Below are 14,210 nucleotides of genomic sequence, written 5' to 3'. Positions count from 1 at the left end.
TATCTTTATGGCCAATAGTCCAAATTTGAGCACTGGAGTCTTGCTTTCAGTTGTGCCTCTGAAAACCTGACACCATCAAAGATAAGAAGCCAGACATACAAATGAAAAAAGTGGTTTGCCTACCAGCCAAGTTTTATACCCAGCTGAGAGTGTGTTTCACTTTGACACGGTTTTTCTCCCAAACACAGCGGAGCTAGCCAAAATGGGATGCAACCATCCAACCTTCTTCTGGAGGTTTGTGTGAGGATTCGGTTACACTCGCATGAATAAGTCAGAGGAAGTCAAATCAGTGCCCGTCGGGGTTCCTCCAGGCACAGCAACCCCTCTTTCTCTCGGCTTTACTTACCTTCCTCCCATTCACATAGAAAAGGAGCTCCTCGGCCGCCGCGGCCCCTTGCAGAGCCATGGCTCGCAGCCCCGGAGCCAGGATCAGCAGGGAAACCCGTGCAGCTGGAGGCGCCGCGTTATGCGGGGCGGGGCGGCGGGGCGGGCGGGGAGAGCCGGGGCCGCTCCGAGGGGTCCCCGCGCCCCGCCCGACCCTGGGGGTAACACGGTCATTGTTTCCAACGCCCTGAGGCGACTGCAAATATTCATTTACTTCAGCCTGTTAAGATGTTATGTAAGTGTTCGAAAGCTAAGCCATACCTCACACTTTCTCAAAGGATACAGGTGGTCCTGCAAAGCAAAACGGCAACATTAACACTGTGCGCTGTTATCAGGTTCCTATAATAAAACCACCAAGAGTAATTTTAAATTCAGGTAAAATCCAGCAATGTAACGATCATGAGACCAATGAGATTTTTGGTTATATTTGCATTCACAACATAATCAGCAGTAAGTTCCAGGTATCACAACTATTTGTAGGGGCTACTTATGTAGGCAAGGGTTTATAGAAAAAATACTTTCCTCTTTCTGTATAATCAAAATATATGGAATTAATTTCCCCCAAAATTTCAATTGGATTGAGTAAACACAAGAAAAAGCAACTTCAAAGCTATAAAAAGAAGTTCAAATTACCTTATCGTCAGCAAAATTATCCTAATTCCTGGTGACAGCAACAAATTAATTTTTATGTCAAAAATCATGAGCTGGCTTTACATCATTTTTCTGGAAAGAGCTTCTAATATATCAAATGACCTGGTAAAACAAGCACATATAGTGAAGGTTCAAAGACAATGCAACATTCTTCATGCTGCTTTTACATGATCGTTTTGTGATCATGTAAACGAACAATGAAACAAAAGAAATGCAACCTAGTAAATAACAAAGTGAGTTTTCTCTGTATTCTATTATTGAACATCCATTCGAGCAACAAGAATGAGGATGGAGAAAACAAGGAAAGAAGGGCAGTAGCAATAATATGATTTCACAGTTACCTAAACAAATTTCTGGGCATCTTCAGGCCACTTTCTTTATCCTTTTTTACTTTGAAAGATATCTACACTAAATGAATGGAAGAAATGAAGGCATAAAACCCTAGGCCTTTTACTTTTATTTAAAATTACATGCTTGTATTTGAGACACCCTAGCAGTCCAGCTGGTAACATACCTGAGACTGTGTGGAACAACAGGACCTTCACTGAAAAAATAATTAAGCCCATCCTCAAAGAGATTATTTCTTTTCTAGGAAAATAAAGCATGTGCCTCTGTTTTTAGCTTTCAAACCGCAGGCAGTAGAGAGAAACAACAATTTAAAATACCATTATGTTTTGCTACTGCAGTGTCAGCACTGGGAACACAAGTTTTAACAGGTATTTCTTGGGGGTTTCTAATGACACAGCTGGTGATGTTGATAACATTTCACTTAAAATGTTGAGAGAACATTTCAATTAAAAATAAGATATATTAATTACAAACTTGGTAATAAAAAACAAGGAAAAATGCCTAATTATTTTCTATGTGTACTTCTTTTTAAAAAATAACATTGAAGAAGGATAGAATCTATCTCCCCAACCATTTCTGCACCTCTTCATAATATTCTTGCTAATGGAGTGACATGCACAGCATGTTTTAGAAAGAAAAAAGTTTGTCTGCTGAAACTTCCCAGATAATGTTAACAGCTCTGTTTTGCAATGCAGATCACATTGCCTGCGTGATGAGCTAAGTTTTTTATATTGGAAGAATTTTCATACTGATTGAGTACTCTATTTGTACTGCAAGGTTCTATATGAAAACACCTTGCTCTACTTACTGCTGCATACTTACAATCTTTACATGATCTTTGCAGCTGGTAACCACAGCTAGATAACTCTCTGTTTAGGGAATAAATGTCCCCTTTGTAAACTATCTCAGGAGTGATACATTTAACTCAAAATTCATACATGGGAAGTCCTACGGGATCTTGAGGAAACTGCCTTAGGGCTACAGACCATAACAAAATAACCACAGCAGAAAACAGTTGTGGCATTACTTAAGTGTTTGTAAATAACGTTTATGCCTCTTAGTGTTTATAGTTATAGTTCCAGACTTACATGCATAATGGACACACCTGAAAGCTGTGTCAAGGAGTATGTTCTGATGAGTCCCTTTTCTGTCAAAATACACAGCTGAAATTCTGGCAACTCACAGGAGAAGGATGTAGGTTCCTCCTGTTGATCTCAAGATTCCTTTCAGCACACTTCTCCAGCCTGACCAGATCCCTCTGAATGGTGACAGAACCATGGGTATTTCAGCCACTCCTTCCAGTTTTGTTATCAACTGCACACTTGTGTAGGGTGCACTGGCTCATACAGGTTGTTATCGAACGTGTTAATCACTGCTGGCAGCAGTGTGAAACCCTAAGGAGCTCTAATGTTTTGCCTCCAGCTTGACCATTTTGCACAAATCACAACCTTCCAGATTTTCTCATGTCACTCACAACTCACCCCACTGCGCCCTTAACAAACCCATTCTTTGTCAGTTTGTCTGTGGAATGTTATCAGAGAAAATGTCAGAAGCCCTACTATAACTGAGTGCTCTACCCTCACCCACCAAGCTAGTTGTGGAAGACTCTCAGGTTCATAAAGCCCGATTTCCTGATTGCAAGTCAATGCCAGCTACTCCCAACCACCTTCTTGTCTTCAACATATGTTAAATGACTATTTTCTCCATCAGCTTCCCAGCTTACAATGTAATCTACAACGAAGGGGAAAGAGTACATTTAAAAGGATGTTTTTAGAGTATATTATAATTTTTTAAAGAATATACTTTTAAAGAATATATTGTAAATTTAAAACTATCAGTTACACCTTGTAAAAAGAGACATGTTGTATCCGACAAAAGGTCAAGCTAACCAAAGAACTGGTCTGTGAAAATGTCAACAGGAACAGGAAAAGGTACAAAAATTATTGGTCAAAGGCATAGTAACGCTTCGCCAGAACTACCTTCCAGTCTTCAAAAATTTTCAATTCAGGAACATCCTGTGCCAGAAATGGCGTTTCTGGTAACTCCTCATAGATTTTTCTTCCATCAATGTGTCTGATCAATTTTTAAGCCCATGTGAACTAGTAACATCTACTGCATATGCATGAAGAACCACTACCTATAACCAAAATAAGTTAACTTATTTCTATCTCATAAAAAAAATGGCTCTCTGTTGCAAAATTAACCACAACCTTATCGATTGTGATGTGTATAAGTTGTGTGGGTAGTAAGGTATCACCTGCATCTGGCAGCATCTACAAATCTGATACTGCCAGGAAACTGTCAGCTGACAGTACATTATGGAATGCAGAGGGGAAGCAGTACAAAAACCTGCAAGCTGAAGGGTATGACATGATTGTATTACTTGTCACATTGGCACTCTCAATTGGAATCTCAAGGTGTTGCTTTGTCTGGATCCTATTTGCTACTGAATTCCTACTGAAGTGCTTTTTTCTTCCTTGTCGCCTCTGGCACATACTGTGGACACTTGACTTCCCTCCATTATTTCTCAATGAGATTTCCTTATTGAAATATCAGTGTGATTCTGTCAAATCCAAGTCAACTATGAAAAAAAGAGGGACTATCTCCATCTATTTCAATAAATTCACAAAAATTCAGGATGCGTGTGTCTGTTCCAACTAGCACTGAGAAATGGTTGCACTCAAATATGAAAAACTCACAGTACAATTCCCAAAGTTGGTTTATTTTTATTTCTCATTAAAACATATCTTTTCTAACAATTTTAAGAAGTGCTGCAAGCCATTTGAACAGATTATAAATTACTGAGAAGAAATGCAAAACACAAGTGAGCCTAACCTGTATACGCCTTCCTCAGTAAAGTACTCTGTGCCCCTTTCATAGAGGTTCTTCAGAAAATTTCACTGTGGAAGACCTTGACTATTCAAAGAAAAGACAAACACTCTATATTGCTAAACATTTACATATATACATAATTGTACCCATTTTAGAAGTATTGTCCATAAAGCAAATTCTCTATTCTTCAAAAAACTTTGATTTGCTTTTAAAATTTCCTTTATTTTTTACTTTGTAGACTGGGGAATTCAGGAATTGTGTATCTGTAAATCGATCCCCTCGCCTTAATTTGCTGTAAAGAAAAGAAATAAAAGACATCAGGTATGAATATCATCAAGCACCTATGCAACTATAGTAATGTAATCATAATAATTCAAATGGTAAATAGCATTAATAGCTTGATACACTAAAGAAATTAAATTTGTGGAAAATAAGTGTGTCTGAAAAGGCAAGACATAGATAACTACTGCTTTCCAAAAAAAGTTAGAAGTACTAGTCTTTTTATGTGACCTCTATCATATTAGGACATGATATTCCTATAAAACAAAATTCAAAACTAATTTAAACCAAACACTTAACAGCACCCATTCAGAATAGTGCAAATCTAACTAAAATATAAATAGGAGACAATCATCTAAAATCTTGACTGACATCAACATTTTTTTCTGTTATTAGTCGCCATTTCTCAGAAATACAGAACCATATGATTTGGGGTAAAAGAGTGGCAATGTATCCATATATAATACTACAGCATTTCAGCATATAAGTCACTTAGTAAAATAAAAGTGTGACTAATCTCTTTCCATTTTTTTAATAAGTTATCTGGGATAAATATTTCTGAGTTGTCAGTGGTAAGGTGAAGACTTCCTACATTACTTTTATCTCCTACCTTTTCTCAGTCTCACTGCTTCAATTGTTAGCTCACTCACAGAAGTAAAAAATATTTTTGAGGTTGTATGAGAACAGTGCTCTAATTTTTTTCAGTTTGCGCATTTATCTTTTTCTCCTGCCACAGTATTGCCAGAAAAAAAAGGCTTTTCATATCTCTGTCAAAAAGTAAGTTGCTATAATCCTTTCATTCTCATCACTGTTCCAGGGAAGCCTTTTTACTGTCTTTACTTCCTGAATACACATCCTACTAACACACACTCAACTCAGTGGAACTGTTCCTTAAATTAATGTTATACTTAAAAAAAAATCCAAACCAAACAAAAAACCTCAACAACTTTCTGGCAAAAACTCACGGAATATTTTCAGAAGTAATAAACATAAAGGTCCATTTATATTTAGATCTATTCATGTAAGAGCAAATATATTAGTTTTCTTAATGGAAGTTTGGGTTTCAAGTCCTCTTTTAAATTTTAGAAGTTATTTCAGAATTTATGTCTTGTCTTTTAATAACCTATAAAATTGTATGCCACTAAATTAGCTAAGAATACTATAAGGCAAATTACTTATAAAATAATATATCTAATATAACTATCAATTTAATATATCCTAAATTATTTCTTCTATTACATATAGCTAGTTAAAGCAAAACTACCGAATTATATTTCAGTACATAAATTTCCTTTCCATTTGACAAGATTACAAGGACATTATTATGGTATCATTTACCTTTAAGTATAACATTCATAATTATTCATCACTAAAGGGGTTTATATAATGATAAACATTAAGATTCAGTATTATTCTCGATTAGTCCAAACTATATTTTAGAATTTAAATACTATTGCTGTCTTTGGCACTTGGAATATCTGCCACACTAACTGGAGCAGCTTTGTATCAACACTTTCAGCTTTGCAAAAGAGATTTGGGATAGCTCAACTGTTTATTTGGGGGCTTAATAACAAATCTTTACTGGGGGTAGTTCTGTATACAAAAGACAAGAACAAAAGCCCCAATTTACGTGTACCTACCTGTGTAGATTGGGTTCCTTGTAGCAAATAGTGGGTCTGCTTCGTCTTAGTGGTATTGCTGAGTCTTCCAAAGTTTGGGGGGATTTAGGTACAGAAGTGTGAAATTGTATACTAGTATTTGTCAGATCTTGGAAAGCTTTTCTCCCTGTAAATACATAGTTATTAAATAAATAAGTAGTTTAAATGCTTCATTTTAAGTATTTCCTGAATCACTATGTAAAGTTCAATTAATAATTCTTTTTAATATGTCTTTCTTAATTCAGGTACATTGATTACTGCTCCTACACTAAAGATACTCAGCACAAAATGGGATAGATGATCAAAGAAAATGCTCCTAGAGCAGCTTTCATCCTGTACAAACTTGGAGCTGTTTGAGGTCTGCCTCAGCTCATGGGACATTTCAGAGAGCCCCGTGACTGCTCAGGACTCCCTCACTGCAATTACAAAAGTAACACTGCACACAGCTCCTGGCCTTGAACACAGGGGGAGGGCACACATGTATAATCTGAAGAGTCAAGCTGTACAAGAGTTTTTTAGTTCAGCATTTTCCAGCTTTATGCCTTCTTTTTGGGCCTATGTGTAAAAAATGAGCATAGCAATCTTTCAATTCAAGATCTGGATTTAGGATGAAAACTTAACTGTCTTTTGAACTATGGTTAAATAGATGAAGATCAAATAACTACCTTGCTTTTTATGCCAGCAGTGTCTGATTCTGCTGATCACAAGGGTGTACTAATTTACCATTAAAGCTACTAAAAGGAAGGGATCCTTTTTCCACCTTCCAAAGAAGGAACTGAAGATGAGAAGATGCAACCGCAAATCACAAAGACCATGAAATAAACAGGAACTTTTTGAGAAAAAGTATGTTTACAAAATAGATCCCTAATGTTATGACATTTCAAAGCTACGTTCTAAACTATATTTAAACTCTTGTCTAGAAATGTTAGTTATATTTCATTAACATCGTTATATTGCATTATAATGATTGCATTTATTATAGAAGAATTTAAACCTATCTTCCAGACTACATTGAAGTTTTATTATGTTCTTAATGTATCTTACTTAAAAAAGAGATTGTCTCATCAAAGTTGGCACACGGACAGGTTATAGAAAAACCTACTCAACATACTTCTTTAGATATCAGAATTCGTGTTGAGTTGCAGTGTTTCTAAAGAAACAAAAATGAAATCTTTAGGTCCAGTTATATTTTCCATTTAAGAAGGGAACAGTGTAGTCCTGTCTTGTTTCCCCTGGATAAAAAGCTCAAGCTATTTTATCTTTCAATCCCCAACTTTTTGAATGTAATTGAATTCTTCAAAAAAAGAATAGATGCTTTAACTAAAACTGCTTCTCAAGAATGTAGACTACTTATGTCTGCCCTACTAAGTATCATCTTGGGATATATTGAAAAATAATAAGGATCACCACAATTTAAAAAGATATTGCAACTGATCAATGACACAGAAGATTTTGGTGATTTTCATTCTTATCTTTTTCACTCCTGTTTTATCTGCTCTAAACAAGCAATGAGAGGATAGAATTAAGAGCAGACATGCTGCCACTATTTCAGGCACTACCTAATTCAAAATGCCTTGCTTTTTCTAGCCCACACACTTACCATGACGAGGTGTCAGAGTATTTTTGTTACTCTGTTTAGAGATATGATCCATATTTTGTTCTGCTTTTTCAGCATCTGGTGCTTCATGATGATCATTTTGGATTTCAGAGCTTTTCAGTATAGAGAAGTTGCTGGAAGCATTGTGGTTATCAAAAGCTGGGAGCTCCACATTGGAAAGATCCTCCTGGGAAAAGCTATCTGCCTTAAATGGCATATTCTTACAGCATTCAACTTCAATCACAGGCTTCAACTTACTCACGAAGGAATTCATTTCATGAGGCACTTCCTGGTCATCCAAAATATTCTGACCTCCCTGATCAAAATGCCCGGAATAACTTTTTTCTCGTCTGGTCTCAGTAGTATCAGAACTAAACCTCTGTTTCTGCTTTACATGCTTATCAGGAAAATTACTTATGTGGGAGGTTTTATTTGCCACTGCTGAGGAATCTACCATCTTTAACCTGTTAGCATCATTATCAAACTGTTTTTTAGCTTGTGGTGTATTCAGAGCTACACCATTCTGAGTAACTAAAGCTACTTGCATTTGCTGAGTTACAGTTACTTTCTTTCCAGCCTCTGCAAGCAATGAATCCTTGTTTTTTAATTCTTCATTTTTACGAACTGAGAACCGTGTAAGATTGTCCTTTGGTACCACATAGGCTTTCCGGCTGGCCTTTGCCAATGTACGCTTCAATCTGCCAGGCGAAAAATGGCCACTCTTTTGGTCCATTTTCTGACTAACTTGATGAGGAATAAAATTTTCGGTGTCTCTACCTTGTCTGTAACTACTTTTTTTGTTGTTTTTTCTCTCTATAATATTCTTCTGGTCCTGTTTTCTCTTGCTGCTGTCACATTGGTTTATCTCTGTTTGAGATTTTGTTGAAATATATTCTCCATCCTGGCTATTTTCCTCTCTACAGGATTTTACTTTGGAAAGGTTTTGAGAAGTTTTCCTCTTTATTGTTGGTTGGTTATCTTTCTTATCTGTATACAGCAAATCCTCCTGTAAAGGCAATACATCAGAAATGTTATCTTGGAATGGTAAATGTCCAGCACAAAAAACTTCTGGTGGCATCTTGTTAACAGATGAGCTTGAGTCTGGTTTTTGCATTCGGCTTTCCACTTCTCCAAACACTTCTGAGAAAGTTCCTTTATTTGTCTCTTGTTTTCTTGGACTCATTACCTGGTCTGTCCTCCTGGCATCCTTAGCTTTACTTGTTCTACTCTGTCGCTCTGCAGCATTTCCTGTAGGTTGCTGTTCTGTCTGACTTTGGAATAGCTGAGTTTGTGAATCAGTAGTTTCTGAAGTTTCACTGTTGTCAGCCCTGGAGTGCCTTTCTTCTGCATGCAAATTTGAATGGACTTCAGTCTTGCTTTTAATATTTTCTTTATCCTTCTTAGAATATTTTACTTTTCTGAAATTCGGTAATATTTTGTCAGAATTGCCATTATTAATTTTATTTTGGTGCAATTTATAATTGGCTTTTGCTGTAACTGTGAGTAGTTCACTTGCATCACTGGCAGTCAACTCCATATCAGCATCATAAACAGTTTCGTCAGGTTTCATCTTGTCAGTAAAAATCAGGTTGTTAAAATCTCTCTTACCTTCACTGTTAAATTTAAGAGGTGAAGGAATAATGCGAGACAAGTCACTTGAACCTTCCTGCAAATTCCTATCACTGGCGTTGCTACTACTGTTGATATCATGATGAGGCAGATTCAATGACCTATATTTTTTATGAAAATCCTTTATATTAGGTTGAGTTTTTGACTTACAAAGTACTGCATTTTTCTTTCTTTCAGTCACATTTTCATAGGATGGCAATGAACTACCATGATATTGTTTTGTAAGCTCCTCAGACTGTTGTAAGGATTGTGTATTTTTTCCATGAGTCGGGAAGGCACTGTTGCAACTTAATTCTGCACACCACTGATCTTCTGCAAAGAGAAAAATTTTAGCAGCTTGGGGAAAAGAAGAATAGAGTGTAGTTATCTGTCTAAAACTACTGAAGGCTGAACCAGAAGTACGGAAAATTGCACACTTTTTTAAACTGAATACACACATTCTATGGTTGGTCCTTAAAAATTTAGTAAACTGAAGCTAATTTCATAATTTACTGAAGGTGTACTTTTGAAATTGGACAAAAATAAAACTATTTTTCTATAACTACTTCAGCTATTATTTGGTTATCTTAGCTATATCATTTCAATGAATATAATTCTATAAATGATTGTCAGGATACCTATACTTATGGATGAGCATTCATTTTTTACTAGCTTATTACAGTTTAGCAATCTTCCTACAACTTCTGTGTTGCACATTGAGCAATGAATTATTAAATACTAATTCTCAGAGAGCTTGAAAAATAAATCACTTACACAGAAATCCATCATACCTTTCAAAAACCTATTCTTGTCAACCATTGGTTTTGTTTCAATTAACTTTTGATTATTTGTACCAGAAGGCCAGAGTGATGCAAACTTGACTTGATCTGAATGCATTTCCTCTGTCAAATTAGTGGTACACTCATGAGAATTTGATGCTCCACCCAGAGAAAGGCTACCTTGCTGCTTTGCATTAGCTGTTGCAATGAAAGGAAGCTTTGCTGACAATTGTACAGATCTGAAAAGAGAAAATTCTACTGTGAAGATTTTTATAACGTTTTTATCATGACATTCAATTGTTTAAAATGTTATAATAGTAACATTACTAATAATGTGTATAATGTATAATAATGTATAATATCAGAACACAAGAACTCAAGATACCGGGTTCTGTCTTGCGGCAAATATATTTTTGATGATAGAGAATCCTGCTTTGGGCTGGTGAGATCACATGAAACAAGCAGCGAGTTACTCAAACACAAGTTTTGTAAATTCTGAGTTGCAAACAGGTAGTTTCTGGAATAAACAGGAAATGGTTTTCTCATGACCAAAACTACATAGGACCATGTACAAAGATTAGCTGTAAGAGAAAGCCACAGACAGCAACCACCTTTGGCATTTCACACAACCACCTACCGAGCTGACCGACGTGCGCTCCTCACCTCGCCACCAGTGGGGCTGCTTGGGCCAGCTGACAGGGGAAAGGAACTCTGGAGATCCTTTCAAAAGAAGAACAGCAGGGAAATACAAATAGTTAAATATTCCCTTACGTTTTAAGTATTAGAAATATCCATAGCGAAAAAAAAATCCCACAAAAATGAATGGGGAAAAAATACATGCACTGATGCAAGACACATCATAGTCAAACATCTGCAATAATTTTAAAGAAAAATATTTTGTTACAAAATTCATCAAAATACATAACCTACTTTTATCCCAAAGGAATGTACAGGCTTTCTAAATGTAGCTATAACTCATGCACACTGCATTACACATATGGCAGCACAGAGCAAAACTAAGCAAGTTGAGAACAGACAACACAGTATTTTCCTTTTTAAAAATTAATTGTATTTTTTCCATGACACAAGCACTAATATGGACTCTGTTTTCTGGTTAAGATTCCAGACGTGAGATATTTATTGCAGCACTAAGCAAGGAAGGCAGGTAGCTTGCTCACTACATACTGAAGAGCTAAGCCTTTTTTTTTTTTTTTTTTTACCACATGGTTCCTCTTTCAGGCTGATATTTAACTTTTAGATGCTTTGGAAACCAGATTAAATCCTACATTTTCAGTACAGTAAAATTTAATCTATTTTACTATTCTGGTTTAATTCCAAGTTTTAAGGAACTGGGGTAAATGTTTTACAGCTCAAACAGTATTTCAACATTGCACTCAATTTGATGCTTTGAAAATCTTACCCTGGAAGATGAGTTGAATATGGTAAAGTTGAAAAAACATCTTACCTCAGAAGGACTGCTTATTTCTATTGCAGTTAAGAGGTTTTCATTCAAAAATGCATCTATTCCAATAAGAGCTTTGTTCTGCATGTAACAGAAAAAATGTATTTTAAGTGGCTTCTGACGTAAGAAGAGACAAGATATAAAAGGTGAATCTATGATGCTTTTTTTTTAAGACTTAATTGAGCACAAACTCATCTCGATACCTATAAATATAAAGGTGAACCTGGCACTAAAATAGCTATAGATATACACACTGATAGACAAAATAGTTCAAAAAAGCTACAAAAGAAAAATCAACTGTAAATATTATGCTGTCAGGTGATATAACTTCACAAATCGGAGACGCATTTTAAGCTACTACTTTAAGAAGTAATATTAACTTTCAAAAAAAGATAAAAGCTTAGTTTAGCTGCTCTAAGTTTAAATTATATTATTTGCAGCATACCACACAGGTTAGTTTCTGACGAAGTGAGATATTATGAAGCTGGAGTTTCTCTACTTCCTTCTGAAGAAAAATCTTCTCATTCTTTAGCTTGCGAGAATTTTCTTTTTCAACACTCAAAGCAACAGCTAATGCTTTGTTATTTTGTTGTAAAGTTACTTTAAACATAGATGAGTTATCTAAAGGAGACAAAATGATTATTATTTTCAACAGCTTCAGTTCCAGGCCCTCTCTGTGTGAACTTGCACTCTATGACGACATTTTTATCTGTAGATTCTGGTGCAACAGCAGCAAAGCCTAACACCTTCCAATATAAAACTGTTTATGTGGCTGTCATTCTGATGACTACTCTGTCTGTTTCATGTTTATTTCATGTGTGGATTCTGCTCTAGTCTGGATTTTTAAAAATAAGGTTATTTTAAGAAGAAAACACTTGAAAATTGATAGTTTCACAGGCATAAATATGTTTACAAAATTTAAAAGTTACAAATTAAAACATTCAAACATTCTCATAATAAATGTGAGTTTTGACAACATAAAGAAAAAAGCTTTATATTCAAAATACATATGCCCACTGTCGTAACGAAAACCCACCTATACCTATCTGTTACAGAACAGTTTTAACAAACAGAATTTCAGCTAATTATGTTAAGTACAATTACTATTCCTTTTGAAGTCATACATTCCAAGTACAGGATACGGCTTCAGTTTTATTTTAACAGGACTTACTTAATAATTTAGTTTTGATTTTAAAAGCTAAAGAAGCATTCCATTTTGCAGCTTGTAATGCTCCATCCCTCTTCTTCACCCATCCTTTAGCAGCATTTGAGGTGAACACAGCAGATGACGATTTAGCAGTTGTGCCTTTATCCATCCTCAAAATCAATCTGTACAGCGTCAAGGGGAATGCCCAAATAAATAAATTATCTTTTTGACACTTTTCAGAATTGAGTTTATTATGTTTTAGGATTTCTGTGTCTGAAGTTGAAAGAATTGCTTCAGTCTTTACCGTTAATTAAAACAGATTAACGAATTAATCAACACAATGAGACATTAACACGGAGAGGCAAAACACTTAACTAGTAAACCATGAAACCTGAGAAGACGATAGTATTTTTTTTTAGCGTGCCCACTCCCTCCCGTTAACTATCCGAGTTTACACGCAAAAGGGGAAAACCCCAAGGTTCTACCACTTCACAGTACGACCAGAACCAGCTCGCGCTTTGCCAGGCCAGATTTCGAACTGACGCAATTAAACAAGCCGCATTACAAAGGGCGCGAAGCGCACCGAGGCGGGCGGGCGGCGCCGCGGAGCCCTCAGCGCCAACGGCCGCGCGCGCGCACAGGCCGCGCCCGGCGGCGCCGTTGGGCCGCGCCGCGAGCGCGGCCCCGCCCCGCCCCGCCCCGCCCCGCCCCGCCCCGCGAGCGCAGCCCCGCCCCGCCCCGCCCCGCCCGCGCCGAACTCCAGCGCCGCGCCTCTTCCCTTCCCGCGAGGGCGGCTCCCAAGCGGGAAAGGCAGTGCTCAGTAACCGCCAATCCACGATGCCGGCTCTTTCGTGGCATCTCTGCGTGTTTTAAGGAGGAGTTGGGTGTTTGTAACTTCCCAGATACGTATCTTTGAAAACCATTTTCAATACCATTAATAACATACAATAAAATAAATAAATAAATAAAATATAACAAGGATATGAACGCTTAGCATCAATTTCAGTACACTGTGAGGAAAGGAGGAGAACACTCCAGATACTCCACTTAGCTGTCAGAGATTTTTATGAAGAGTTTGAGGTGTTTGGCTTTCAGTTCAAAGATTTCCTTTAGGTTTAAGGGAGAAAAACACATCATTCCTTCTCAGTGGCAAGTTAAATTTCTTTCTGGCTGGTTTTGAGCTATTAGTATCTATACACGGAATAGCAATGTATAGACAGGCATCAGGCCAGCCAAGAAGACAACAGAGATAAATTTACAGCCCAGTAGATTGTATGCTGCCTGCATACCTACAGACTTGGAAGGGCAGGAAGGCTCTGACAACAGAATTTGAACAAGCCCGGTTTTAATGTGGTGCGGGTAATATTAGGACTGTGAATTGCATGGAAATACTAAAGTCTAATTAAATGCTCTTTCCCCAAATCTCTTCTAAATCCAAAACCCCTTTCACACTCTCTTCACATAC

The 14,210-nt window shown here is 36.8% G+C and overlaps 2 protein-coding genes across 3 annotated transcripts in view; both read right to left on the bottom strand.

Annotated features, from left to right (window-relative positions):
* The window catches only part of AOX1 (aldehyde oxidase 1), a 39,183-nt gene extending 38,761 nt beyond the window's left edge, over nt 1-422 (bottom strand). The window contains exon 1 of the mRNA XM_066189659.1: nt 347-422. Coding sequence (XP_066045756.1) covers nt 347-406 — 60 coding nt within the window. The 5' untranslated portion in view covers nt 407-422. The remainder of the gene's footprint in view (nt 1-346) is intronic.
* A 3,676-nt stretch (nt 423-4,098) lies between these two features.
* On the bottom strand, nt 4,099-13,288 carry SGO2 (shugoshin 2). Of its 2 annotated transcripts, none has more exons than XM_066189237.1 (9): nt 13,231-13,288; nt 12,770-12,927; nt 12,044-12,219; nt 11,602-11,679; nt 10,774-10,856; nt 10,149-10,375; nt 7,753-9,690; nt 6,135-6,279; nt 4,099-4,507 (listed from the first exon to the last, which is right to left on the bottom strand). In XM_066189237.1, exons 2-9 carry the CDS (start codon nt 12,912-12,914, stop codon nt 4,396-4,398), a joined length of 2,904 nt encoding a protein of 967 aa, XP_066045334.1. In that variant the 5' UTR covers nt 12,915-12,927; nt 13,231-13,288; the 3' UTR covers nt 4,099-4,395. The 2 variants fall into 2 exon arrangements, with proteins under 2 accessions (XP_066045334.1, XP_066045333.1); XM_066189236.1 differs by having other exon boundaries at nt 13,121-13,271.
* Nucleotides 13,289-14,210: the final 922 nt, after the last annotated feature.

Source organism: Chamaea fasciata, unplaced genomic scaffold (genome assembly GCF_029207755.1).
Source record: "Chamaea fasciata isolate MVZ Bird 193981 ecotype frontalis unplaced genomic scaffold, bChaFas1.0.hap1 SCAF_8, whole genome shotgun sequence".
Classification (NCBI taxonomy): domain Eukaryota; kingdom Metazoa; phylum Chordata; class Aves; order Passeriformes; family Sylviidae; genus Chamaea; species Chamaea fasciata.
This window is presented reverse-complemented; position numbering and strand designations above follow the sequence as displayed.

Bases quoted from the DNA above. Each gene is read 5' to 3' on its own strand.
- SGO2 (XM_066189237.1), bottom strand. From the start codon at position 12,914: ATGGATAAAGGCACAACTGCTAAATCGTCATCTGCTGTGTTCACCTCA. The intron at 11,680-12,043 runs GTATGCTGCAAA...TGTTACATGCAG, and splicing joins GTCAGAAACTAACCTGTGTG to AACAAAGCTCTTATTGGAAT. The intron at 9,691-10,148 runs GTATGATGGATT...TTCTCTTTGCAG, and splicing joins CAAGAATAGGTTTTTGAAAG to AAGATCAGTGGTGTGCAGAA.